This window comes from Emydura macquarii, unplaced genomic scaffold (genome assembly GCF_026122565.2).
Source record: "Emydura macquarii macquarii isolate MOO-44397 ecotype Brisbane River unplaced genomic scaffold, CSIRO-AGI_Emac_v2 contig_3080, whole genome shotgun sequence".
Classification (NCBI taxonomy): domain Eukaryota; kingdom Metazoa; phylum Chordata; order Testudines; family Chelidae; genus Emydura; species Emydura macquarii.
This window is the reverse complement of record NW_027133217.1, coordinates 3,454,757-3,482,608: the sequence shown is the minus strand read 5'-3', so window position 1 is coordinate 3,482,608 and position 27,852 is coordinate 3,454,757. Positions and strand designations below refer to the sequence as shown.

At 41.7% G+C, this 27,852-nt stretch overlaps 1 protein-coding gene across 19 annotated transcripts in view; it reads left to right on the top strand.

The window, feature by feature from the left end:
* Positions 1-27,852, top strand: part of OBSCN (obscurin, cytoskeletal calmodulin and titin-interacting RhoGEF) — a 276,095-nt gene that overhangs the window by 116,526 nt on the left and 131,717 nt on the right. For 8 of the 19 annotated variants that reach the window (XM_067530487.1, XM_067530483.1, XM_067530486.1 and 5 more), the window contains 23 exons: positions 677-943; positions 2,610-2,873; positions 3,445-3,711; positions 4,179-4,442; positions 5,441-5,707; positions 6,899-7,165; positions 8,449-8,712; positions 9,477-9,743; positions 10,711-10,974; positions 13,566-13,829; positions 14,954-15,217; positions 15,595-15,858; positions 16,381-16,644; positions 16,998-17,261; positions 18,223-18,486; positions 20,156-20,422; positions 20,858-21,121; positions 22,441-22,707; positions 22,972-23,238; positions 23,997-24,263; positions 25,504-25,770; positions 26,375-26,647; positions 27,268-27,534. In XM_067530487.1, coding sequence (XP_067386588.1) covers positions 677-943; positions 2,610-2,873; positions 3,445-3,711; positions 4,179-4,442; positions 5,441-5,707; positions 6,899-7,165; positions 8,449-8,712; positions 9,477-9,743; positions 10,711-10,974; positions 13,566-13,829; positions 14,954-15,217; positions 15,595-15,858; positions 16,381-16,644; positions 16,998-17,261; positions 18,223-18,486; positions 20,156-20,422; positions 20,858-21,121; positions 22,441-22,707; positions 22,972-23,238; positions 23,997-24,263; positions 25,504-25,770; positions 26,375-26,647; positions 27,268-27,534 — 6,114 coding nt within the window. The remainder of the gene's footprint in view (positions 1-676; positions 944-2,609; positions 2,874-3,444; positions 3,712-4,178; positions 4,443-5,440; positions 5,708-6,898; positions 7,166-8,448; positions 8,713-9,476; positions 9,744-10,710; positions 10,975-13,565; positions 13,830-14,953; positions 15,218-15,594; positions 15,859-16,380; positions 16,645-16,997; positions 17,262-18,222; positions 18,487-20,155; positions 20,423-20,857; positions 21,122-22,440; positions 22,708-22,971; positions 23,239-23,996; positions 24,264-25,503; positions 25,771-26,374; positions 26,648-27,267; positions 27,535-27,852) is intronic. The other 11 variants (XM_067530480.1, XM_067530497.1, XM_067530481.1 and 8 more) reach the window with 10 other exon arrangements.

Here is a 27,852-nt window from a genome sequence, read left to right as displayed (position 1 = left end):
GGCACAGTGGTAGATTGCAATGTATTTTACTTATGCAGTACTTAATATGTGTGCTATAATTTAGTAGCAATTCTTTATTATGGAGATACCAGTTATGGGTCCGTAGTTAAGGTTTTGCAATAATATATGTACTCAGTAATATATTTATTGCATTAGTGCAATTTCACGTTATATGTCTGCAGTGGTAACTGTGTAACATCTTTGTTTTCTGTTTAATTGAGTGATCTGTCCCATGTTGCCCAGTTCCAGCTTCTGGCATTTGGAAGTTTAGGGACACCTAGCGCATAGGGTTGCATCCCTGACCATCTTAGCTAATAGCCATTGATGGACCTATCCTCCATGAACTTATCTCATTTTTTTTAACCCAAATATATTTTTGGCCTTCACAACATCCCCTGGCAAGGAGCTCCACAGCCTGACTGTGTGTTGTGTGAAGAAGTACTTCATTTTGTTTGTTTTAAACAATTGGGAAAGGAATTTGTATTTGTTCCGTACCCTAATACATCACTATGCTATTCACAAGTCCAATAATAATAATAATAATACTTAGTTTTAAACCTACTGGCCATCTTTCTTGACTGGGATTGAAAGAGAAGGCCATACCAGAGCATTCTCATATGGGGCTGGAAGAGATGGTTTGTTCACGATATTGATCGCTGCTGGTTGTATGTTTTAGCTCTGCCAGTCCTTTTTAAACAAAACCTTCAGAATACCGAAATGGAAGAGGGGAGCACGGCAGCTTTGCGCTGCGAGGTCACTAAACCCAGTGCCTTAGTGGTGTGGAAGAAAGGAGGAGCCATACTCCGTGATAGCGCCAAATATGAGATGAAGCAGAAGGGTTCTGTGGTAGAGCTGGTCATTCACAATGCAGAGCCAGCGGATGCTGGAAGATACACCTGTGATTCTGGAGACCAGCAGACGACTGCGGAAGTCAAAATCCATGGTAGAGATTTTCATCATTTTCTGTTGTTGTTGTTCATCATGTTTAGTGAGGTGTAGTGCCCAGGGACCCACCACAATTGGGGTGCCATTGTGCACGCTGCTGAACCAAGACAGGGTAGCAGATAGTCCCTTCCCCAAAGAGCTTACAGTCTAGACAGAGAGGACTGATGGAGGGCGAGGGGTCAGGACATAACAAGCAAGCAGAGGTGGTGGTGGCAGATGTGTTAGTTCCATGATTTTTTGGGGGCAGAGAAGGGGGAAGTTAGTTGGGAGCATTAAAATAAAAAGACAAAGGACGGGAGGAGAAAATTGAAGGGAAGGGGATGGTTGAGCAAAGGAAGAAGGGGGAGAATATGGAGTCAGGCTGAGGTGGTGAGTCTGTGAGAGAGAGCTGAAGCAAACGGCCAATCAGCACAAGGCAGAATGTCCAGTCAAAACCGTAGAAAGTATTTGAATGACATCACCAGAGTCCCCGACTTAAACCGTTTTTGCAGCGGCTCCTAACAGGTTGAGTCTCTGGCTGGCTCCTCCCTGCAATTTCTCTCCCCAAAGCCACATGGCTGGAGGGAGGAGGGACGCTGCTTGGGCCCCAGTGACCCTAGGCTAGAGGGCCTCTCCATCACCGTTCGGGATCAGGAGGCTGGGTGTGGGAAGAGTGGCCCAGGTTGGACCTGATTTTCTGTTATGTTCTTTAGGGCAGTGGCTCTCAACCTTTCCAGATGACTGTACCCCTTTCAGGAATCTCATTTGTCTTGCATATCCCTAAGTTTCATCTCACTTAAAAACGACTTGCTTGCAAAATCAGACACACAAATACAAAAGTGTCACAGCACACCATGACTGCAAAAACGGCCGACTTTCTCATTTGTATCATATCATTATAACATACATCAATTGGAATAGAAATATTGTACTCACATTTCAGTGTACAGTATATAGAGCCGTTTATCTGAGTCACTGTATGAAATTTTAGTTTGGACTGACTTTGCTAATGCTTTTTATGTAGCCTGTTGTAAAACTAGGCAAATATCTAGATGAGTTGATGTACCGTCTGGAAGGTCTCTGTAAAGCCCCTGGGGTATGCATGCCCCTGGTTGAGAACCACTGCTCTAGATAACCATCATATTAAGGAATATCAGTCAAATACCCTTTTGTTGACAACATAATATGTGTGAATGGATTTCAAATAATGATTGTAGTAAAACCTCTTTTTTGCTCAGGAATAAGATTCTTATCTGAACTCAATGCAATCTAGCTGACAGGCCCCCTGGGGCAAAATATTGTATTTTAAAGAACAGTTTTGCAGGAAGTGACAAATCAGCTTTTTTGGTAGAGTAACTGCTGGGCAACGTTATTTTAAACACATTTAAAATGTGTTCCCCTGACCCCTCTCAAATTTATTGTATGCTAATGAACATGCCACTTGATCAGCTCTGGAAACAGAACCCCTCCATGAGGCTTTTCCTTAAGTGCCAGCTCACTTTTCCCTTTTATCTAGCCTTTGGCCCATGCCATCCTTCCCAATATTCTTAGAAAGTCCCAGCACTGACAGTGAGTCCTGAATAGTGACACTACACATGGGACTGTCTTGTCTCAGGCTAAGCCCATGTACATTGCAACCATATTATGTCGGTGCACATCATGTAAACGCATGCTTCATCCTTCAGCCCTGCCTGCGTTCATCAAAGAAGAACTGAAGAACTTGGAAGCCAGAGAAGGCGAAACAGCCACGCTGCACTGTGAGCTAAGCAAAGCCACTCCAGTAGAGTGGAAGAAGGGGCCCAAGGCACTTAGGCCAAGTGGCAAATACAGAATGCGACAAGAAGGCACCATTGCTGAGCTGGTCATCCACAATCTAGAGCTGAAGGATGCTGGAGATTACACATGTGTATTTGGAGATCAAAAAACCACAGCAGCCATAACAGTGAATGGTAAAAAGTCACAGATAAACCCCGGGACTTCTGAGTGTTTTCTCCCCTTTATCTATTTCCTAACAAAATTGACCTTTGTCCTTCTCTTTGTTCTTCTTTGTGCATGGTCCTGTGGTAACCCTGTCCATTTGTCCTCTACCCTGACAGAATTCAATGTGTCACTTTTGCATGTGTGTGCAATATAAAGTCTTCTGAAGAATGATGCCCAGTGCAAAGAGCACTGACATCCATGTATATTTTACTGAATTAGTCCTGAAGCATGAGACTCTGTGTGCATTATCAACCTCTCCGTTAAGGAGACGTTAGTACAGTTAATCACTTCCATGATCCTGTCCATTTGTCTGTCACACAAGTCTTGCTTGACTGGAGCTTTGATTCGCAGAGAACAATCCACCTGAAAGCTATTGTTTCCAGCTAGACAAATGCCAGAGCATGCTCGGTGTAAGGGGGTTGTGATAAGGCACAGGGAGTTAAAAGATAAATTACAGTTCAGTAACTGCCCGAGGGAAACACGTCATAGTTCCAAGTTTGTGGCATTGTGATGAACAGCTGTTCGTTCTGCGTCCCTCAGCCCTGCCGGCCCGTTTCAAAAGAGAACTGAAGAATGAGGAAGCCACAGAGAGTGGAACAGCTACGCTGCACTGCGAACTGACCAAGGCTGTTGACTCAGTTGAGTGGATGAAGGATCAAAAGGTGCTGAAACCAAGTGGCAAATACAGGATGAGGCAGGAAGGCCGCTTTGCGGAGTTGATAATCCAAGACCTAGGTTTGGCGGATGCTGGAAATTACACTTGTGTATGTGGCGACCAGAAGACAACAGCTGCTTTAACAGTGAATGGTAAAAATGCCCAAAATTAAATGGATTGTTTCATATTGATCCGCTCTATGGAACTCAAGGTGTTGGCATTCAGCATTCATATTGATGCATGGCTGCTGCTCTGAAACCTTTGTTCACTGCAGTTTCTAAGAGAGGACTCCTGTCCTCAGCTTTGTGGTGGCACTGGGTCACCTTGATTAAGAGCATTCCCTCATGTGGGATTGGGTTGCCAGAGTCCAGCTACATTCCCTCATTTCTTTTCCTTTTATATACACTACTTATTCTCATCCTTCTTGTTACAAGCTCTCTCCATTCTAGGAATGATGCACATGTATTTAACTGCATATATTGCTTAGTTTCCTTCTTTCAGGACTTTGAAATGTGTGACTGGAAAAAAACGGGTTAGCACAATCTGATAAGCCAAAGAAAAGGTCCTACTCACTGCATTTTGGTTCTCATACAGTCTCTGTCTCTTTTGCGTCCTTCAGCTTTGCCTGCACTTTTCCAAGAAGAACTAAATAATGTGGAAGTTTCAGAGGGTGGGACAGTCACTCTGCACTGTAAATTGAGCAAGTCTGCCCCAGTGGAGTGGAAGAAGGAACAAAAGCCTCTCAAACCAAGTGAAAAATACACAATAAGTCAGGAGGGTCCCTTTGCTAAACTAGTGATCCATGACCTGGCTTTGACGGATGCCGGAGATTACACTTGTGTGTGTGGAGAACAGCAGACTACAGCTTCCTTGACAGTGAATGGTAAAAAGAAACACACTGCATATGTCCCAGATAAAACAATAACTCTATAATTTCCTCCCCTTTCAAATTCTTTTTCCATTCTACTGTTTTATCCCCACCTCCATTCCACCCCCAGTATCCCTGTGTATTTAATTTTTTTTATCTTTCCTTGCATTCTCCCTCTCTTTCCTCCTCTTGAGATCTGTGTGTAATTGCATTCATAGGCATTTATATGTACAAATATCAAAAGGAGTACAGACACCTAAATGTTTATTTTCTTCAACTTAAATACCAACTGAGTCTAGTCTTCTGGTCTGTATACTTGGTTGTTTGAAAGTTTTCCCCTAGGACTCATGTTACAAAATAGGGAATATATTATCTCACTTCAAATTGCTTAGAAGGTTGTGTCTGTGTCCCTAAGGTGACTAGATGATTATTGTCATCTTATGCCATAACACAGAGGATATTTCAGGGAAAATGTTCTATTTTTTTATGCTATTTTAGATTCTATCACGAATTTGAACTATTTGTTGGCGCCACTAAAACTTACATTTTAGCACTGCAAAAAGTTGACACCACGTTTCTAATTATGTTCCCCTTTAAAGAGCTCTGTTTTAGAAAGAACTTGGATGCTTTCATAAACCAGATACTAATCTGTGGGGATATTATTTATGTCAAGGGAAAAGAAACACTTCAGCTCTGATATAGAAAAGTGGCCTCTAATTGTGCTCCTTTGATTTTGCTGATACAAATAATTATGGTTATGTAGCATTTTGATATCTAATCACCTGATTTTATGAACAAATCAGATTGATAAATATTGAAATGCTATAAAATAAGCCTTCAAAATTGAGGACACAAAATCAAAAGCCCAACTGAGACCTTTTTAAAAAAAAAAAAAATCCATCTTCGTGGCTTCAGTGACAGCACTGACTCCGATAACTAACAGAGGAGAGCATTCATAATTCTGAGTTTCTCGACTTTGATGCCCTTCTGTCCATATAACATTCATTCTGCAGTTCTGCCTACACTTTTCACCAAAGAACTGAAAAACCAAGAAGCGACGGAAGGCGAAAGGGCCACTCTGCTCTGCGAGCTAAACAAGGCTGTTCCTACTGTGGAATGGAAAAAGGGACACAAGAACCTCAAACCAAATGAGAAGTATAAAATGAGACGGGAAGGCGGTGTGGTCGAGTTGATAATCCACAACCTGGAAGTGACAGATGCTGGAAATTATACCTGTGTGTGTGGAGACCAACAGACCATGGCAGCTTTGACTGTAAATGGTAAAGGGGGAAAAAAAAAAATGCAGCATACTAAAAATAATTATATTATTCCCTCCATTGCTTTGGATAGACTCATTCCTTTCCTGAGGTAACCTATAGACCTTTTTCGTCCCTTACTAAGATCCTGATCCAAAGCCCATTGAAGTAAATGAAAAGGTGCTCAATGACTTCAGTGAGGTTTGGACACAAAAACAGTGAGACTAGATAAGAATCAGAGAAACCCATAAGAATGGGCTCCTGTATATTCAGAACTGCTGTCACTTTTCTGTTTCCAGTCTGTTTTTTGTTTTTTCACTGGAAGTTTCTTTGTTGTCGTTATTATACTCCTGCTCCCAGTAAGCTGTTAGCTTAGTGTAAGGCCTATAGCCTTACTAATATTTAGGCTTTACAACAAACTGAGAAGTTAGATCACTCCTTCCCATTCTGTCCTTGAGAAACATTGATTCTTTTCCCGTGCTCCAACTTTGAGCCAGAAAGTTGACTGTATACTGTCCTGTGTGTAAAAGGCTTAGCCATAGAGTTCCCATGCTGTCACAGAGCGGGTCAAAACTTTTCATGTGGAAAGTTTTCCCACTGAAACATAGTTTTGCTGAAACAGAAACATTTATTTTTAGTGGGGGAAAAGGCCAAATCAGATGAATTTTTGTTTGATTGTTTCCTGTAGGATGTTTCTAAAGAAAATTTTGAATTAACGTTTCAAAATGAGTCTGTTTTGCTTTGACTTAGAATGTCATTTCATTTTGTTTGGAAATGTCTGTTTGAAACAAACAAACAAACAAGAAAATCATTTCGATTTGGTTTGAGACTTCCCATGAGAAAACCAAACTGTTTCCATGAAGATTTTTGAATGAAGATTTTTTCATTTGAAATTTCACAGGAAAAAAAATGGGTTTTCTGACCAGCTCTACTGATCTTTTTGTTCACTTCCTTCTGTAATGACTTGTGAACATGTATGCACTTATATGTGAGACTTCTGCTCCTTACTACAAATACTAAGTGCATTTCTGGGGGGTTCTATGGTTATCTATTTTTTTTTCTCATATTGATTATTTGAGAGCAGTGAAGCTGATCTAATGACAGCTAATGCTCCTGTACTGATAACTCAGGAGGAAATAACTGGAAAATGAGGGGAACATTTAGTTTTGACTTTTCTGGTTTTTAAATCATGTTGTCTTTATTGCTGTTCCTCAGCCCTGCCTGCATTTTTCAAAGAGGGATTGAAGAATAGGGAAGCCACAGAAGGTGGAACAGCCACTCTGCACTGTGAGCTAACCAAAGTCCCTGTCTTAGTGGAGTGGAAGAAGGGGCAAAAAATGCTCAAACCCAGTGATAAGTACAGAATGAGACAGGAAGGTGCCATTGCGGAGCTGTTGATCCGTGACCTGGATGTTGAAGATACAGACGATTATACCTGTGTGTGTGCAGACCAGAAGACCTCTGCTGTCTTGACAGTTTATGGTAAACAAAAATTCCACATTACAAGTGCAATATTTCAGAGATCTTCACGTCCTTTGGGAATCCCTTTTCTTACCTGGTTTTCGTGTTTGTTTTTACCTTTACGTCTTCTCTTTCTTTAGTGCCGTCTGTATTTCATTCCATCTCACCTTGTCTGGTGGTCTTAAAATAGTCTTCTTCATTGTGAATTAGAGGGTGGTATGGATAATTTCCTTGTGTAAATCCTCTTTGTGCCTTTTCAAAGTAAAAACTCTATCTGTACTTAGAAAGGCCAAAATTTTCTAGGTCCCTAAGAATGTACTTAGGCTCCTAAATAAAAGTGGCATGATTGTCAGAGGATTTGAACACTCAGGACTGTCAGTGAAGTCAATGGATTTCATTGCCTAACTTGAACCATATTTCAAAAGTTTTGGCTGCAGTTTGATTATGGATTTTTTTGTAGAAATCAGACCCCGGGATTAAACGGTTCATCGTATTTCTTGGGGTGACAGTGATATGTGCTCATAATGAAATTACACTTTTCTAAAGATCTTTATGTAGCAACATCCAACCTATAGATGCTGATGGTAATTTAATTGTTAATTTTGCTGTGATAAGAGATGCAAAACAGTCTTAATTACACTATCAGCCGTGTTAGTTTATTTATAGTGCCAATTAGTGGGTAAATCTTGAGGCCCTGTTCAGTTTAGATAAGTCTCAAAGATGTTTTTGAGAACATAGCTTAATCTTTGAAGCACTTCTAATTACCTCCTGTCCCCTTTCCCTGCATATCATTGCCCCCTTCTTTCTCCCAACCCAAATGCATTCTTCTCTTTCCCGCCAAGGCCATACTTCCTTTCCCCCCACAAACTACCAGCTGTGTAGTTTTTTTATAAGCACATCAAAAACCTTATTAGTGAATGCTTGAATACTTCTCAAGAAAGGTATCTTTGATACTGAAATGAGAATGATCATGTTCTGGAAGATATGTCTTAATGCCAAACGTATGGTTAGGCTGCTAAATTAAGATCTCTAGAGAGACAAAGTGGGTCAGGTAATATCTTTTATTGGACCAGCTTCTGTTGGTGGGAGAGATTCTGTGTAGGTTTGAAAGTTTGTCTCTCTAACCAACAGAAGTTGGTCTAACAAAAGATATTGCCTCACCCGCCTTGTCTCTCTAATATCCTGGGACCAATACAGCTATAACAACACTTCATGAATCAAAACCTAGTAATTTAAAAGGAAGGTAAATTAAAGTCAGCATTTATGGATTTTGATGCCCTTTCTGTCCATATTATATCTCTCAGCGCTGCCTGCACAGTTCAAAAAAGAACTAAAAAGTGAGGAAGCCACAGAAAGTGGGACAGCTACTTTTCACTGTGAGCTGACCAAAGCTGCTCCAGTGGAGTGGATGAAGGATCAAAAGGTGCTCAAAGCCAGTGACAAATATAAAATGAGACAGAAGGACGCCATTGCTGAGCTGACAATCCATGAGCTGGATGAACAGGATGCTGGAGATTACACGTGTGTGTGTGGAGACCAGAGAACCACGGCGTCCTTGACAGTGCATGGTAAAAACAAAAAATAACCTGGACTTTTCTGCAGTCTCAGCTATGATTGCAACTAGGATCACAAACTGATCTTGATTAACGTGTCATTTTTATATTGCTACTATCGTCATAAAAACCACTCTGAATGTTGTTCACTTAAATTCCACAAGTTGGGTTTGATATAACATTATGGAGGTTTTTCTGCTCCTTTTTGTCTTGTTAATAGAAATTGGGGGTAAATAATTAAGTCATGTCAAAATGACATGCAACAATTTGAGTTTACCCCTTAATTAATTTCTTTGATCATATTACTGAGATTTCATTTGTTTTAACAGGGAATTGGAGAGAAGATGAGTGGGAAACCAAATAACACGGCATAGCGTGCAATTTTAAATAGTACATTGGATACATTTCAAGCTAACCTAATAACAGCACAAACTAGACTAGGCATACCTTCTTGAAAGTTCAGGGCAAGCTTTATTATATATGTCTGACGATGCCTCTCAGTCCTAACCTGCTACACCACAGCTGGTCTAAAACTGAGCGTGACTGTCTCAGAGAACAGACTGCCAGTTTGGTTGTAATGGGAATTTAATGCACTGGAAAAATGCCAACCAGGGACTCAAATGAGACCCCTGAAATCATTTTAATTTGGTTCTTAGATACTGTATGTTGTAACCTCAATTACTAGAGATGAAAGATTAACACACTAATCTACTGGAGCCACCCAGCTGCAATTATTCCTTGAATTTTAATGCACTCTCTGTTCATCCTATGGTCCTCAGTCCTTCCGCCACGTTTTAAAAAAGAATTGAAGAATTTGGAAGTCACAGAGGGTGAAGCAGCTAGTCTGCACTGTGAGCTGAGCAAGGTCGCTGCCCCAGTGGAATGGAAGAAGGGGCCCAAGGTGCTCAAACCAAGCGACAAGTTCAGAATGAGGCAGGAGGGCACCATTGCTGAGCTGGTGATCCATGATTTAGATCTGACAGATGCTGGAGATTATACATGCATGTATGGAGACCAAGAAACCACAGCTTCCTTAACAGTGAATGGTAAAAAATATATCCCAAATTAAGTGCATAATTTTCTATCTGTTTTGGGAAACATAATGGTATCATCAACTGGATTACAGCCCTAATTTCAGTCTGCAGTAATTTAGGCTGTATAACTGAGACGTTATTATCAGTGTGCTGTCATTTTCTTACATATTGCTGATGAATTTATCAAAATGTTAGTGGAAATAGAAATGAGAGACTGAATGCATTGGTTGGGCCAGACGTTGGTCACACATTCATTGCAGAAATTTCCACACACAGGGTTGGGAACTACCCCTCAGTTTCAATTACAAATCCTTCTGATTTTCATGTTCAATACTAGGTGTTAAAATGGTCACATTGATTTTTATCATGATAAATATTATGATATTACGTTCCAAGAATGGGGGATATTTTGATAAAAGCCAACATTGTGATAAGATACATATTTCCTTGTCCATTTTGAACACTGTATTAAATTTCCTTTGAGAGGTGCTGACAGTCGTGCTATATTGAATGAGGCACATCGCAAGGACATATCTGAAAGAGAAATGAGATTAAGGTCACCCAATGCCATTTCATTTGTGACCCTATTATTTTATTTATTATTTGTGTTACAATAGCTCCTAGAAACTCCAGTCAGGCTTAGAAACCATTTGTTCTAAGCACTCTACAAACATAGTAAAAAGAAGGTGCCTGTCCTGAAGGGGATCTGAAAGCCTAGGATAGTTCTCTAGCTCTTTCCTTCTGTGGGCCACCTTATAAAAGAGAGATCTGTCTTAGGACAGGGTGTTTGCCAAACCTCCCAAGCCACCACTGTGTAATCCTCAGTATGAGTAATTCTATTTCAGGAAAGGCTTTGTGGACCACTTGTGGTCCATGGATCACAAGTTGATAATCACCCGGGTTAGTGTATTCAACGTCTGTGCCGGGTAGTTGCTGTAATGTGAATGTTCATGTACTCTGTTCATTCTGAACTCCTCAGCCCTGCCTGCACGTTTCAAGGAAGAAATGAATAATGAGGAAGCCATGGAAGGTGGGAAAGCCACCCTGCGCTGTCAGCTGACCAAGGTTGCTTCAGTGGAGTGGAAAAAGAAGCACAAGGCGCTCAAACCAAGTGACAAATATACAATGAGGCAGGAAGGTGCCATTGCAGAACTAGTGATCCATGATTTAGAAGTCAAGGACTCTGGCGATTATACCTGTGCATGTGGAGACCAGAAGACAACTGCGGCTTTGATAGTGCATGGTAAAAAAATACAAATACATCAACTTTAAATGGGTGATTTTTGTATCAACCCGTCTGGAAAACTCAATATTGTTGATATCCATTGAATTCCCATTCTAATCTTATCTTAATCAGACACTTTTAATACATTTTCTTTCCTTTTTCCTGATCTCCAGCTAACTCACTAGAACCCTACTTCTTGTGATTGCTCTAAAAGCTTTCTGTGTTTTTCTATTTCCACTCTAGCTTGTGCATATTTACACTTTCTTACATTATACTTCTGCTTGAGGGATTTCACTTACTTGCGTAGCTTTTGTGTTGCTTGTTTCAGAATGAGCCGGGAGAGAAGGTGTGACTGAAATTTTTGTATTTCTTAAATGAAAAGAGAAGTTTTAGCTTGTAATTTGTTAACTGACCATTTGAAGGGTTCAGGATAATAATACTGCAAGCAAGAGCTGGTTCTGTGCAGTCTTCCTTACAACTCTGAAAATAAATCCTGCCTATTTGTCTACTTATATGGCCCTCATCAGTTCAGTATCTAAGGTCGTCTGCATAGGAAAGAAAAACCCATGGCTGGGCCTGTGGACACAGGCTCACAGGGCTCGGGCTGCAGGACTCTTTCGTTGCTGTGTAGATTTAGAATCATAGAAGATTAGGGTTGGAAGGGACCATCTAGGAGGCCATCTAGTCCAACCCCCTCCTTCAAAGCAGGACCAATCCCAACTAAAGCCAGGCCTTTGTCAAGCTGGGCCTTAAAAACCTCTGGCTGGAGCCCGAGCTCTGAGATCCACCCACCTCACATTGTCCTACAGCCCAGGCTCCAGTCCGAGCCCAAGCCCAGACATCTACACAACAATGAAACAGCTCCGCAGCCCGTGCCCCGCGAGCCCAAGTCGGCTGGCATAGGCCAGCTGTGGTTATCTAGCTGCTGTGGAGCCATGCCCTCTGTTTATCTACACAGTCTGACTGTCAGTGTTAGCCTCATGCTCATTTTAAAGATGGGGTCACTTGTCCAAGGCCACAAAGAAATTCTTTGTTAGACCCAGGAGTTGAATTCAGATCTCCTGAATCTCTCTTCTTGCCTTACTATCAAATCCCCGGAAAAATCATGGAGTGGGTCCCCAAGGAATCCATTTTGAGGCACTTGAAGGAGAGGAAGGTGATCAGGAACAATCAGCACGGGGACTCACCAAGTGCAAGTCATGCCTGACCAACTGGATTGCCTTCTATGATGAGATGACTGGCTCTGTGGATGTGGGAAAATTGGTGGACGTGATATACCTTGACTTTAGCAAAGCCTTTGATACAGTCTCCCACAATGTTCTTATCAGCAAACTAAAGAAGTAGGGGTTGGATGAATGAACTGTAAGATGGATAGAAAGCTGGCTAGATCATCAGGCTCAATAGCTAGTGATCAATTGCTCAATATCTAATTGGCAGCCGGTAACAAGCAGAGTGCCCCAGTGGTCGGTGCTGGGGCCGGTTTTGTTCAACATCTTCATTAATGATCTGGAGGATAGGGTGGATTGCATCCTCAACAAGTTTGCAGATGACATGAAGCTGGGGGCAGTGGTTGATACCCTGGAAGCAGGGGTAGGATACAGAGTGACCTAGACAAATTGGAGGATTGGGACAAAAAAATCTGATGAGATTCAACAAGGACAAGTGCAGAGTCCTGCACTTTGGACGGAAGAATCCCATGCACAGCTACAGACTGGGGACTGACTGGCTAGGCAGCAGTTTTGCAGAAAAGGACCTGGGGGTTACAGTGGACAAGAAGCTGGATATGAGTCAACAGTGTTTCCTTATTGCCAAGAAGGCTAACGGCACATTGGGCTGCGTTAGTAGGAATATTGCCAGCAGATTGAGGGACATGATTATTCCCCTCTATTCGGCACTGATGAGGCCACATTTGGAGTATTGTATCTAGTTTTGTGTCCATCATTACAGGAAGGATGTGGACAAATTAGAGAGAGTCCAGTGGAGGGCAACAAAAATGATTAGAGGTCTGGAGCACATGACTTATGAGGAGTGGCTGAGGGAACTAGGCTTGTTTAGTCTCCGAAGAGAAGAATGAGGGGGGATTTGATAGCAGCCTTTAACTACCTGAAGGGGGTTCCAAGGAGGATGGAGCTAGGCTGTTCTCAGTGGTAGTAGGTGACAGAACTACGAGCAATGGTCTCAAGTTGCAGTGGGGGAGTTCTGGGTTTGATATTAGAAAAAAAAATCACTAGGAGGGTGGCTAAACACTGGAATGGGTTACCTAGGGAGGTGGTGGAATCTCCATCCTAAGAGGTTTTTAAGACCTGACTTGACAAAAAGCCTTGGCTGGGATGATTTAGCTGAGGTTAGTCCTGCTTTGAGCAGGGGGTTGGACTAGATGACCTCCTGAGGTCCCTTCCAACCCTAATTTTCTATGACTGGCCTCCTTCCATCATCATTCTGACTTGCAAGCCGTTTACTCTTCCAGTCTTGAACCTCTTATGAAATGACCAATTCCATGGGTGGATGAATGTTTAGACATGGACAGAAGTTTGTGACCGTCAGACTCATTTAATTTATTAATCATAACTGGATGTTATGAGAATGTTCCCTTGTTCTTTGTTCCTCAGCCCTACCTGCACTTTTCAAAGAAGAGTTAAAAAATGAAGAAGCCACCGAAGGTGGGGCAGCCACTCTGCGCTGTGAGCTGACCAAGGCTGCCCCAGTGGAGTGGAAGAAGGGACCCAAAGTGCTCAAGCCAAGTAATAAATATAAAATGAGGCAGAAAGATACTACCGCAGAGCTGGAGATCCACAATCTAGATAACAATGATGCTGGTGATTATACCTGTGTGTGTGGAGATCAGCAGAGCACAGCTGCCCTAGCAGTACATGGTAATAACAAGTTGCAAAATGAAGTTAATAATTTTCTAATAACTATCATAATTTTTGGGCTCATCCAGTAGATTCAAGTATCTGTCCTTGTGTAATTTGTCGTTTCTGTATTGTTTCCTTTATTATCTTTATTGCATATAGTAGTCATAGTAATTAATTTGTTATTGGTTTAACCTTCTTCACCGTTACCCCAACTCCATGATACAATATCTGTGTTAACAGCCTGACCTACTGACCACTCATTACAGAGTAGGTGTGGGATCAGGCCCTATAATGGGGTGCTCGTCTCGCTGCAGGTGGCTCCCCCTCCTGGCCATTCTGGTGATTAACTCAGTGCAGCTGACTCCGCTTCCTGCGGTTGCACTCCGTCTCTTTGTCCCTCTGTGGCCCCGCTCGCTCCAGGAACTGCATCTTCCGCTTTGTGACTCAGGTTTCCGGCCAGGTCACCCTGTGGTTTCCCCTTCCGGGAATGTATATCAAAGTCCCTGCTCACCAGCTGTCTTGGGCAGTCCTCCCATTCACTGTCCCAGGTGCCACTCCCTCAGTGGCGGGTAGAGGAATCTGGGCCTGCCCTCTACTCCGGGATCTGGCTCAGGGAACCTCTAAGCAGCACTGTGGTGTGGTTCCCTCCTGCACTTTGCCGCCTTGTAGTTCCCTCCTTTACCTGAGCCTCTTCCTTACCTTCTGGCCCTCCCTACTCCAGTCTCCCAGCTCTCTCCTCCGAGGTAGTGACCGCAGGCTACTTGTCTCTATAGCCCTCCAAACACACCTCCCTTCTCCTAGGGAGTGACTGCAGACTTCCCCTCTGCAGCCCCCTCTGCTTCCAATTTTCTGTCTTGCTATAAGCCCTGCCTGTTCCTACACAGGTGAGTTTCCCTGATTAGGGCTCTCCTCCCAGGCCTAATTCTCCCAGATTGCAGCCTAATTGGCTGACTGGGCCCACTTGGTCCAATTCAGCTCTTGCATGGCCAGTGTGGGGCGTACACCCCATCACAGGCCTAAGACAGCTCTCTACTTTTATCATCTTACAGACTGTGACATTTTCTGCGCCCCCTTCTTCCACCTATTCTCTGGTGGCTGTGCTCAGAGCTCCACTTTAATGCTCTGTCTCTTCCATCCTTCAGCTCTGCCTGCACTCATCAAAGAAGAACTAAAGAGCCAGGAAGTCAGAGAAGGTGGAACGGCCACTCTGTGCTGTGTGCTGACCAAAGCTGCCCAAGTAGAATGGATGAAAGGGGACAGTTTGCTCAAAGCGAGCGACAAATACAAAATGAGACAGGAGGGCGCTGTGGTTAAACTGGTTATCCATGACCTGGAAGTGAAAGATGCTGGAGATTATACCTGCGTGTGTGGAGACCAGAAGACAACTGCTGGCTTGATAGTGCATGGTAAAAACAAAAAATCATAATTCAATGTGTAATTACCTACCGCCCCATCTGCTGTTCGTTGTGCATGCATCTGTGTCGGAGTTTATTTTTTGTTTAGTGGTTAATTGTTTATCTGCATTGATCATTTTTGTTTTACTTTTTTCTTTTTATTGCCTGTCTTATTACTTGGAATTCCATTGGGTGCCTTAATAGCCCTAAAATATATTGTGAGGAAAGGAAGCTGATTGCAACCCAAAGAGTTCTCAGCTTCCTTTGTTCATGCTGGTTTTCTTGTTTTCTCCTTACAGTGTAATTTTTTCCCCCATTTCCCCCAATCACACCAGCCATCTGGCACTTACAATGTTTAATGCACTGTCCATCCGTTCTGTGATCCTCAGCTCTGCCTGCAGTTTTCAAAGAAAAACTGAAGAATTTGGAAGCCACGGAAGGCAAAAGAGCCACTCTGCACTGTGAGCTGAACAAGCCTGCTTCAGTGGAGTGGAAGAAAGGGCTCAAATTACTCAAGGCGAGTGAAAAATACAGCATGAGACAGGATAGTGTCACTGCTGAGCTGGAGATCCATGATCTAGGTCTGCAGGATGCAGGAGATTACACATGCATGTGTGGAGACCAGCAGACCACGGCTACGTTGATAGTAAATGGTAAATAATATGTTCCAAATTAGCGCTTCATTACTCTACTGTTTGTTCCCATGGAACTCTTTACCTTTCCACAGTAGATTCATCTAACTCTCTTGGACTCTTGTTAATTTGTGCATAAGTGAAAAAGGAGAACTTCTTGTTTCCGTAGTACTTAGATGGTAAATTTAAAAAAAAATATTCGAAGTTCGTGATCATCTAAGATCACTGGCTGGACTGAATGTAGATGTGGGGCAGGGCATACCTTATACGTGCTTCCTCAGACACTTTTTATAATCCACCTCAAACCAGACTGGTCCATTGTATGTTGAACTTCCTTTGTTCAGCAACTGTCAAATGAGCTTTATTTTCCAGGACGTAATGACACTGACCACTGGCTGAACGGCTGGAGTAAAATCCCAAAACTAACCAGATTTGATCCTAAATTACAAGAGGTGAAAGGCTGCAGCATTAGTTCATGGTACCAGCCACTTACCATAGACTTTTCAGTTTTAATGTATTGTCTTTTTACCTCATATTCCCCAGCTCTGCCTGTACTTTTCAAGGAAGAACTAAAGAATGAGGAGGTTACAGAAGGTGGATCAGTCACTCTGCACTGTGAACTGACCAAAGCTGCTCCTGTGGAGTGGAAAATAGGGCACAACGTGCTCAAAGCAAGTGAAAAATATAAAATGAGGCAGCAGGATGTCATTGCAGAGCTGGTTATCCACGATGTAGAACTGAAGGATGCAGGAAATTATACCTGTGTGTCTTCGGACCAGAAGACAACAGCTACCTTAACAGTACATGGTAAAAAAAAAAAAAAATCAGTGTTGGATAATTAATTTTCTAGTATCACTCCTGAAACTCAGCGGTGTCAGCCACTGGAACCCAATAGTGATCTCAATATTAATTGGCCATTTCTCTGTTGCTTCTTCCATCCGATCTACTATTCATTTCTTTCAAAGGGATAGTACTCTGGATCAAAGTTCCTGGGCATTGCCAATCCACTCCTCAAAAGTAAAGGAAGTTCCTTCCAATTTTTTACGAGCCCTTTCATCTTATGTATTTTTCCCATTTTCCCCCACGTACATTTCGTCAGCTGAGCCCAGCCAATTGTGATTCTTCTATAAGTGTTAACACGTGGTCTATTGTGCCCTCAGCTCTCCCGGCACTTTTCAAAGAAGAATTGGGGAACAAGGAAGCCACAGAAGGTGAAGCTGCCACTCTGCACTGTGAGCTGACCAAGGCTGCTCCAGTGGAGTGGAAGAAAGGGCACTTAGTGCTCAAAGCCAGTGAGAAATACGAAATGAGGCTAGAAGGTGCCATTTCAGAGCTGGTGATCTGCAATCTAGATCTGAAGGATGCTGGTGATTATACCTGCCTGTGTGGAGACCAGCAGACCACCGCTGCTTTAACAGTAAATGGTAAAAATATCCTGTCAGCTAATTTGCTTTCTAGTGATTTTTCTGTTTTATTCTGCTGCCCCCTTAGAAACAGATTTGGAAATAAATCCTTGCTCTGTGTCCACATTTCCTTTATCTGTTGCATTACTGTCCACCTCATTCATTGCAACTCTTTTTGTTGGGATAACGTTCCTGGGCTCTGAAGAAATGGAGGCTACTTAAACACAGAATTACTATCCTATCCCATCGTGCTTTATCTGACCACATCCTAATGCTCCCTGTTCTTCCCTGAAGCATGGATTTTTCCTTTCTTCTGACTCCTTCTTTTCTGGGCAGCATTCTTTCCCTGTCCTCCTTCCCTTATTAATACTCCTTATGCATGAGGCAGGTTTGCCTGAAATTTATGTCATAAGAATTAGATTTGCACTAGGGTTTTGTTTGTTTGTGTCACCGATGGATGTTTTTAATTTGGGGTATGATTTCTGAGGAAATAGCAAGTGAGAACACAACATTCTCTGGTCATGTTTTAGAGGCTCTCCATGCATCTCAATTTAAAACGAGAAGTGTGTGATTTATGTTTTGCACTCTAGTTGTTTTCATTATTTTAACTTATCAGTATACCAGCCTCTCAGAGCGCATAGATAGAACAATATTACATCTAGCAGCGTAAATGGTCAATTCCATTAACATAGGCACTACATCTCATTTGTAACGTTCTTCACTTGTGAAAGGTACTGGCAATACATGGACCCTGGGACCTCAAAGCCATTTTATTAATCATGGACAGTAAGTAAAAACATGGTCAAAACAGTGCCAAGAGTGTTGTTTTCTTTTAAGCACTGGCGTGTCAGTCATATCAAAGCAAATGTTAGAACAAGATAAATGAGAAGTGTGTGCATGGAAATATCATGAGAAAGGAAGAGAAATTAGTGTTCAAGCTCTTGAATTTTGATGCCCACTTTGTCCGTGTTGCATCCCTCAGCCTTGCCAGCGCTTTTTAAAGAAGAACTAAAGAATGAAGAAGCTAAAGAAGGTGGAAATGCCACTCTGCACTGTGAGCTGACCAAAGCTGCTCCAGTGGAGTGGAAGAAAGGGCACCAGCTTCTCAAAGCAAGTCAGAAGTACAGAATGAGACTGGCAGGTGTCATTGCAGAGCTGGTTGTCCATGATCTAGATGAGAAGGATACAGGAGATTATACTTGTGTGTGTGGAGAACATCAGACCACAGCTGCTTTAACAGTACATGGTAAAAATATTTTGTCATGAACTCTAATTTTTCTTATCACCTGCTTCCTTGGTATGAAACCTTGTCTCTGTGTTCACATTTCCTTTATCTGTTCTGTTTACCTCGTTCACGGCAGCTCCATTTAAAAAAAAAATAACATTCCTTGGCTTTGATAAACTGGAGGCTCTCTATATAGAGAGATCCCATTCCGCATCCTCATGTACTATCTAACACATCCAATTCCTGCATTTTCCTTTCCTAAAACGCAACTCTGGTGATTCTTTTGTCTTCCCTTTCTGGCATTTTTCTTTCCTTGTCTACTATTTGTGTAGAGAAATAAATACTACTCAGGCACAAGAACAATTTAGTCAAAACTTCTGCTGTAAGAACTGGTTTTGTTCTAGGGGTTTGTTCCTGCAGTCATTATCCATTTTACACTAAGACGGCTTTGCTTTGGAGTCTGATTTTCTGAGGAGATAATGATGACTTCTTGATATTACCTTATTTTGTTTTCACGCTGATATAAAAATCAGGAGTCACGTGGTTGAAATCAGTACTTCAGTATAAAACTAGTTTAAGTGGGAAATACATCACGTCCAAGGAGTTTGGATCAAGACCTTATAGTTTGGACGTGGGATTCAAGTTTGGGATTTTGGTCTGACCCACCTTTACATTTTAATGTTCTTTGCTTTTCGAATGTGAGGCTGTGCCAATATGACTTGAAAGCTGAGACACTAGCCCATGTGGTTAATCGGGAATGGTAGTCATGAAAATGTTATCAAACATTATTTAGAAGACGTTGTTTCTTTAGAGGATGGGTGAGACATATCAAGGCAGATATCCAAAGAAGATAAATGAGGAATGTGTAAACAAAAAATCAAATTCTGGGAAAGGAGGACAAGTTAGGGTTCAAAGTTCTGTGGCGTTCTGATTACCTCTCTGCTCATGGTGAGTTCATCAGTCCTGACTGCATTTTTAAAAGAAAAACTAAAGAATGAGGGGAAAACCAAAGGCAATAAACCGTGTTGCACAGTAAACTGACCAAGGCTGGTCTAGTGGAATTGAAGAAGGAGGCACAAGGAACTGAAAGCAAGTGATAAATGCACAATCAGACAGAAGGGGGTCATTACAGAGCTAGTTATATCTGGTCTAGGTGGAGGATACCAAAGGTTATGGTCTTAATGCTCCTCTTCCTGACATGGAGGATAGGTCCATCAATGTCTATTAGCCAAGATGATCAGAGATGCAACACAATGTGCCGGGTGTCCCTAGCCTCTGATTGTCAAAAGCTGGCAGTGGATGACAGGGGATGGATCATTCAATGATTGCCTGTTCTGTTCATTCCCTCTGAAGCACCTGGCATTGGCCACTGTCGGAAGACAGGAGATTGGGCTGGATGGACCATTGGTCTGACCCAATATGTCTATTCTTATGTTATGTAGGTCAGAAGCAAATCTATTGAGATCAGTGACATTTCACAAATATAAAACTAGTCTAAACAATACAGGAATCAGGCCATATATGCCTACTGGGATGCAATATCAGTTTTCACTTCTCTGCTGTTTCTCCTCCGTTATTCTCAAGCTCCATCCTCCTGTGTCCTTCTCTACTTTCTCCTTCACCTCCTGTTTTTCAGCTACAGCAGCTGATTGCCCTCAGTTTGTAATGCACTGTATATTGCATCCTTCAGCTTTGCCTCCATCTTTCAAAGAAGAAATGTGCAACGAGGAAGCCATTGAAGGTGGAACAGCCACTCTGCGCTGTGAGTTGACCAAGGTCGCCGCCCCAGTGGAGTGGAAGAAGGGTCACAAAGTGCTCAAATCAAATGACAAGTACACAGTGAGACAGGAAGGTTGCATTGTGGAGTTGGTGGTCCATGGTTTAGATCTGAAGGATGCTGGAGATTACACTTGTGTGTGTGGAGACCAGAAGACCACAGCGGCCTTAACAGTGCATGGTAAAATAAATAGATATGAGAAATTACACGTATGCCTTTTTGTTTACTGTCTTATCTATGAAATGCAGAAGTATTATTCCATTGCAGGCTCTTCCTTAGATGGATTGTGTTAGATGTTTGTGTTCTTTACTGATGCTTTTCATTGGTCTTTTACATTCCCTTGCAATTTGCTTGCATTAATCTTCCTATGGTTTATAATGGGGAATAGAACTGTCTATATGCAAATGTTCTCTGCTACCTTTCTTCCTTCCGTTTTACTTTATAATCTTCTTAAGGTCCTGATCCAATGCCCCCTGAAGGCAGTTGGAGGTTTTCCATTATATTCTATGGACATTGGACCAGGTCTTAATACTGTAGGATTCAACTTTATCCCTAACACACCAGCCAGTTGCCATTGTGAATTTTCATGCACTCTGCTCATTTTGTATTCCTCAGCCCTGCCTCCACAATTTAAAGAAGAACTGAAGAACTTGGATGCTACAGAAAATGGAGCAGCCACTCTGCACTGTGAGCTGACCAAGCCTGCTCCAGTGGAGTGGAAGAAAGGGCACAAAGTGCTCAAAGCCAGTGAGAAATACAAAATGAGACAAGAAAGTGCCATTTCAGAGCTGGTGATCTGCGATCTACAGGTGAAGGACACCGGAGAATATACCTGTGTGTGTGGAGACCAGCAGACCACCGCTACCTTAACAGTAAATGGTAAAAAGAAAAAGAAAATCATTTCTGAAATGATTTTTAAACTCAGTTTTGCTTCTTAAAATCACTTCATGGGTCACCAGGCTTGCTTTTAAGGCTCATACTCATACAATAGTTCTCCAGCACTCAACAAATTATAGAAGACTGGGATACTCTGTTTAAAATAGCTCTCAGTAATACTGAGCTGTCATCTTCAGTCATTTTATACTGGCAGGATGTCTTTAGAGAAGGGATTAAAATGAAAGGAGGCTGTGACTCATCTGCCTTTTTTAATCTGAAAAGTTTATTATATGTTTTTATCTCTATACATTATCTGGACATCCTATGTAAGTGCCTCTTGCAATTTCTCTGCTTCCCTTCCACTGTTTTAGGAATAATGCGTCTTACTATTGTAATATGAGATGTGTGTGTGGTTTTATGCACATTTTTGGCTGAATCCTGCATCCTTTGCTACCTTGAAATTCAGTGAGATAACTAGTGTGAGCAAAGCCTGCAGGATTGGACCTTTGACAAATATTTGTTCCTTTCTGGTGTGCTGTATTCTGTATCTCAGCCCTGGTATGTTTTTTATTTTGCTCCATGTACTTAGAATTGGCCCCTAGTGTGCTGTAGTAATTTTTAGTATGGACACTCTTTTGTCAAGGATCACGTTTGCAATGTAGGAGACATGAAACAGATCTAGAGTAATTCATCATATCAGTGAATCACACAAACCAAAAACACAGCCCAGCGCACTGAATCGTTCACTGAGCTTCACAAACCGTTTGGCAAAACTGGACCAAGTTTCAGACACGCTTATATCAATTTTGGGCTAGGAAAACAATTAAATCAGCAAGGAGAGCACAAGAGCAAAGCCCAGGTGGCATAATAGAATGGTCATGCAACAAAAGGGAATCCTGTGCAGACCCCAAGATGGGCCATATAACTCTAATTTCCTCCTTTAGGAAAAATGTTGAAATGCTTCCTCCTTACTGCAGATATTCAGATCAACTCTTCAGCTGCAAGAACATTTCCAAGACCATGCAGTGGACACAGCATAACGGTTACTTTTGTAGTAATGAAAGATTCTTCCCACTTATAGGTCTGGTTCATGTTAAGAATGTGCAGAACACACAACAAGTGCTGCTTCTGGGAATAGAAACCTTCTGGTTCTGAAACTATTTACCTTACCTCTCTGGGATCTACTACTGTAGACCCATGAGGCTTTGACAAACCAAAATAGTTCATTATACAGTGTTACAGAGTTCAAACTCTTTCTATCTTCTCTCTTCCCTGAGAAAGTCCACTTGCTTGATGATGCAGGTTATGTTTTTGTTTTATAGCCCTACCAGCACTTTTTAAACATGAGCTTCAGGATGAGGAGGCAGAAGAAGGTGGTGCAGTCACATTGTGGTGTGAGCTTACCAAACCAACTGCTCCTGTAGAGTGGAGGAAAGGAGCTACAATTCTCTTCCCTGGACTGAAATATGAGATGAAGCGGCAAGGGCCCATTGCTGAGCTGGTCATTCAGGACTTAAAATTGGAAGATACAGGAATATATACCTGTGACTCTGGGGATCAGCAGACAACAGCTGCTGTGACCATACATGGTAGGCAGAACATTGCAACCCTGGCCACATAAATGTGCTATTAAAAATGGCCTTCTAATTTTGCTTTAAGGCTATTTAGTTTCTTCACTTGTGGTCTTCCATTCCAACGGTTCCACTAACGGTTCATGCAATAAGCTGACAAAAAGGGGTCCACAGACCAGAATTAGAGAAACACTGGTTTAGTCTGTTCTTGCTGGACCCTGCCAGACGTCTTCTTTTGGGGTCTAAAATGCACTTAAAATATTTAACTCTCAATTTTTGCAGCCCTGCCCATTGTGTTTAAGCAACCCCTTCAGAATAAGGAGGCTGAAGAAGGAGGTACAGCCACATTACGTTGTGAGCTGTCCAAACCAAATGCTCCAGTGGAATGGAGGAGAGGAGGCCTGGCACTGCAGTCTAGTAATAAGTATGAAATGAAACAGAGGGAATGTATTGTAGAGCTCTTAGTACACAATCTCAGATTAGAAGATTCAGGAGAATACAGCTGTGATACTGGGGAACAGGAAACAAAAGCTTCTTTATATGTGAAAGGTAGGTGATATGAGTCCCTCTCTGACTTCACTCCTGAAACAATAGATTTGTTTTAGCACACAAAAGGAACATTATTGTATTATGTAGTTTTGAGGTATATGATTTTTCCAATAAATATTTTTCCTTCCATTTTATTAATATTTTTTAAAAATAAAGTCGCCCCGCACCATTGTCCCAAATGGAACAATGGTATGGAAGATGAAATGGTACTTTATTTTAAGAGATTGTATTTGTTTGTAGGAGGATTTGTGTGTTGGCTTGTAACATGAGTAACTTTCCCATAAGTTTGGAAGAGTTTAAGAGAGGAACTCTGCAGTGATTGAACATAATGACACTGGACATTTGTCTTGATACCCAACTGATGTCCTCTCAAATACTAAACTAAAACAAAGTTCTCCATCTAGTTACTAGAAGGAGGCCAACATGGGACTTCCCAAAGATACGGCCCTATGAAGATTCAGTTTTAAACGCCAACATGTCTCTAGGATAGGTTCAAAGTTAATTTTGCTCAAAGAACTCAACCAAAGAACGAACAAAGTCAACGACTACTTGACGGAGACTTTAGAATTTCAGTCCGCCTCTTTTGAATAGAATAGAATCAGTTGCCAAATTGGTAGTATTCGTTCTATGATAGTGACTTTGGCGGTATTTTCAAAAACCAGTTGCTACATTTGTCACAAGGTCAGAGTCTGGTTATGTTAACTAGTACTTGATTTGGGGTTAAATAAATGCCCCTGGTTTTTTCCCTTTCCTTTTAGCCCTCCCAGTTCTTTTCAAAAAGGAGCTCAAGGACAAGGAGGTGGAAGAAGGAGCTACAGTAAATCTCCAGTGTGAGCTGACAAAGGCCACGGCTTCTGTGGAATGGAGGAAGGGCACCATGGACATCTTTCCATGTGCCAAATACGAAATGAAATTAGAGGGGCTTATAGCTGAACTTGTGATCCATAACACAGAACCAGAAGACACCTCTGATTACACCTGTGATACTGGAGACCAGCAGAGCACAGCAACGCTCCGAGTGAATGGTTAGCATTGCCCCAACTGGAGCAAAGTTTAAAAACATGATCGTGAAATTTTATAGACGTTACTCTGAATTGCTTTGTGAATCCATCAAATTCGAAATAAGATGAATGAGAGAAAAGCAGATACAAAGCCATGAATCCAAATGCACAAAAGTAAATTATGGAAGGACCTTTGTGGAAAGCCTGTTAGGATGCATGGATGCCATGCATTATAAGCACCTCCTCAAGCATTAATAATTGCAAAAATATACACATATATGAGGGCTCTGTGATTTTTAACAACTGTTAATTCTTCAGATCTGGCAGCTTGGGTCATTTTCTAGTCTGGCGCATCAATAGAGTCATTAAGAATAAACAAGTTATAGAAGCACTTTTAATTCCTACTTTTCATCTTTAATAAACTGCAGTGCAAATCATGGAAACGTTCAGCATTTAAACAAAACAAAAATAAAGTGGGTGGCTAGTCACGTAATTACCTACTCTCCTAACAGTTCAGTGTCTGTAGTCCCAAGTAGTTGGATGGAATTTGTTCTTTGGCCCAAGCAGTGCTATGGTTGGTTGGAACGCACATAGTACAATAGTGTTACATCTTCTGCAAGGGATTGTTGTTGAGAGTCTAAGGATTTTGAGAAGATAGTGGTGCACCAGAACACGTGTTCAAGTCCTGATTCTTCTCTTATTTAAGTTAGTGTAAATCGGGAGTAATTCCAGGAAGGTCAATGGGGTTACACTGGTGTTAGTAAGAAGAGGATACTCTGGTTTTAGAGTTCCAGAGGGATAGCCGTGTTGGTCTGTTTTCAGCAAAACGAGAGTTCTCGGACAGCTTAAAGACTAACAAATTTATTTGGACATAAGGTTTTGTGGACAGAAACCCACTTCGTCAGATGCATCTTAAACTCTGATGAAATGGGTTTCTGTTTTTAGAATAGATGCTAATAGTGCATCCTGACTCCTAATGCTATCTTCTACATCACAGGAAGGCTCATAATAGAGATCCTTATGAAAAAAACCCTGGACTTTGTGTGGGATAAAATCTTTAGGGAAACCGTGCTGACCTTGCCTTTCTCGTTGTACCAGGATTGCAAATTATTTATTTGCCTCTGAGATTATTAAATGCATATTTGTTGTGCAGCATGAGGCCCAAGGCAGCCAGCCTCCTTGTGTTGGATTGTACCTGGGTTAATCTTTCTTCAGGCAGCCACTTAGCTAATGCATTGTCTATTGACTGTTCTTGGCTCCACAGCCATCAAACCTCAGTTCAATCAACAGCTAAAGGATGCGGAAGTGGAAGAAGGCGGAATGGTCAAGCTACAGTGTGAGGTCACAATAACGAAAGCTACAGTAGAGTGGAGGAAAGATGGGATGGTGCTTCAGTCAAGTTCCAAGTATGGAATCAGACAGGATGGTACCATTCATGAGTTATGTATTCAACACCTGGAGCCTAAAGACTCCGGACAGTATTCCTGCATTGCTGGGGATCACGTGACCTCTGCAATGCTGACCGTGAAAGGTAAGAGTCGTTTACTAAGGGCTGATTTTCAGTACAAGATGATGAGATTTCACAACATCATAATAGTTACTACATATAATACAGTTTTTCATCTTCAAAACGTACATGGAGTAAAAGAGTTGTCACGAGATAATATCAGCTCTTCAGGTCCCATGGTAACTGAATAGGACAAGTGTGAAATCACTGAAGTGTCACGACAGGTGACAGCGCTTTCTTGTGGGTTGGCCCAAAACCCTGGATCAAACTCCCACAATATCTAAAAATTACTTCCCACCTCATTAGTTTCCATTCCAAATGCAATACAAGCTGCCTTTAATAATATAAACATGTAGCACATCACTTATTATTTAAAAAAACCCCACATACACAATTTTCTCCTTGGAGAGGGGAAGAGAGAGAGAGCGCCACATGTGAAAGATGTTAGCCATGTCCGTTAATGCACTACTAGAAAGTGCTCAGATAGCAACATGATGAATATGCTGTCAGAACCCAAATAGAACAGAACAGTTTTCTAGAATTGTGATGAGCCGCTTGGAACCTCTTGTGTTTTTGGTCCATGTGCTGCCTTTTCTTCTTTCACTAATGGACACTGCAACATTTGTAGAGCCTGACGTGACCATAATCAGTGGCCTGAAGAGTGTGGTGGTGTTTGAAGAAGAAGATGCTATTTTTCAATGCAAGGTTTCTCATGACAACGTAAGGAACGTGGAGTGGAAGCTACAGGACGTTGCGCTACAGAGCAATGAAATGAATGAGATCTCTGTTGAAAAAGGCAAGATTCACATACTTAAATTGAGGAAGGTCACTCAGCAGGATACTGGCACCATCACTTTCCGAGTGGGACCATACATGTCCACCGCAGAGCTCACAGTAAAAGGTAACAAGTTCCATGGGCTGAGTGAGAATCTGGTTTGAGGAGATTAAACAACATTAAGATGGCCTGGAAACTGAATGGAGTGCAGCTTATCAAGGTGTTATCCATATACAGTAGTGGAACTGCTGTTATCAAATTAGATTACCCCGGATGGTTAATATCAGGATTTTGATAAATCCCTTCTTTTCTCCATTTCTTAGTACCATTCTCTCCCTGAATGCCCCTTTGTAGCTGTAATGAACTTTGCACTTACAAAATCAAATCATATTCCTTTCCCATACTTATTAACCATGACACTGAAACCAGCCAAAATATGTGCAACAAGTTTGATTAATGCTTCATTACAATACAATCATTTTAAGAGATGTTATCAGGTCACTAAGTCCAAAATGCGGGCTTTTGCTTAAAAATAGTCTTACAAAACCTTCATAGAAGTTAAAACACTTTTTAGTATCTAAACATTCCATTGTGTCATTTGCAAGCCAGTTATTATGGGGACATGGCATTATAAGGAGCTCAGAGCTGATGGGTTGGCAACGTACTGTCAAAAGCAGAATCTTGAAGATAGACTAGGGTAATCACAAGCTCTTGAAATTCCATCCTCCATACATTTATAATTTCAGCACCACTTCCAGTCTTTAAAGAGACTCTGAAGAACACAGAATTGGAGGAGGATGCTACAGCTGTCCTGGCATGCGAGATCTCTCAGCCCAGTGTATCAGTGGAGTGGCGGAAGGGCTCCCAGGTGATTTCTCCAAGCTCCAAATACGAAATCAGGCAAGAGGGGACAATCCATACATTAAAGATTTATAATGTAAAGCCGGAAGATTCGGGCGAATATACTTGTGATAACAGAAATCAGCAAACAACGGCCACTTTAACTGTCAAAGGTAGGTTTTTGAATATTTTTTAAATGAGATGTTTTCTCCAGTTAAGAAGCAGAGCCCTACTTCTATCAGATACACTGGGCCAGATCTTCAGCTGATCCTTTGAATTCAGGGGCGCTATGCTGATGTACATCTGCTGAGGATCTAGTTTCCTGTTTTCAGGAGTTACGTTAAATGGTTTTTATGTCTAGTACAAGGTAGTGATTTATTTCCATTGGATGTTGCACGTTACAGTGGTAATGGCTCCATAATGAATTCTCTGTGTGCCTATGCACTAAAAACAGTGATAGAAAGCTGTTACTGTGTATGTATATCCACTTT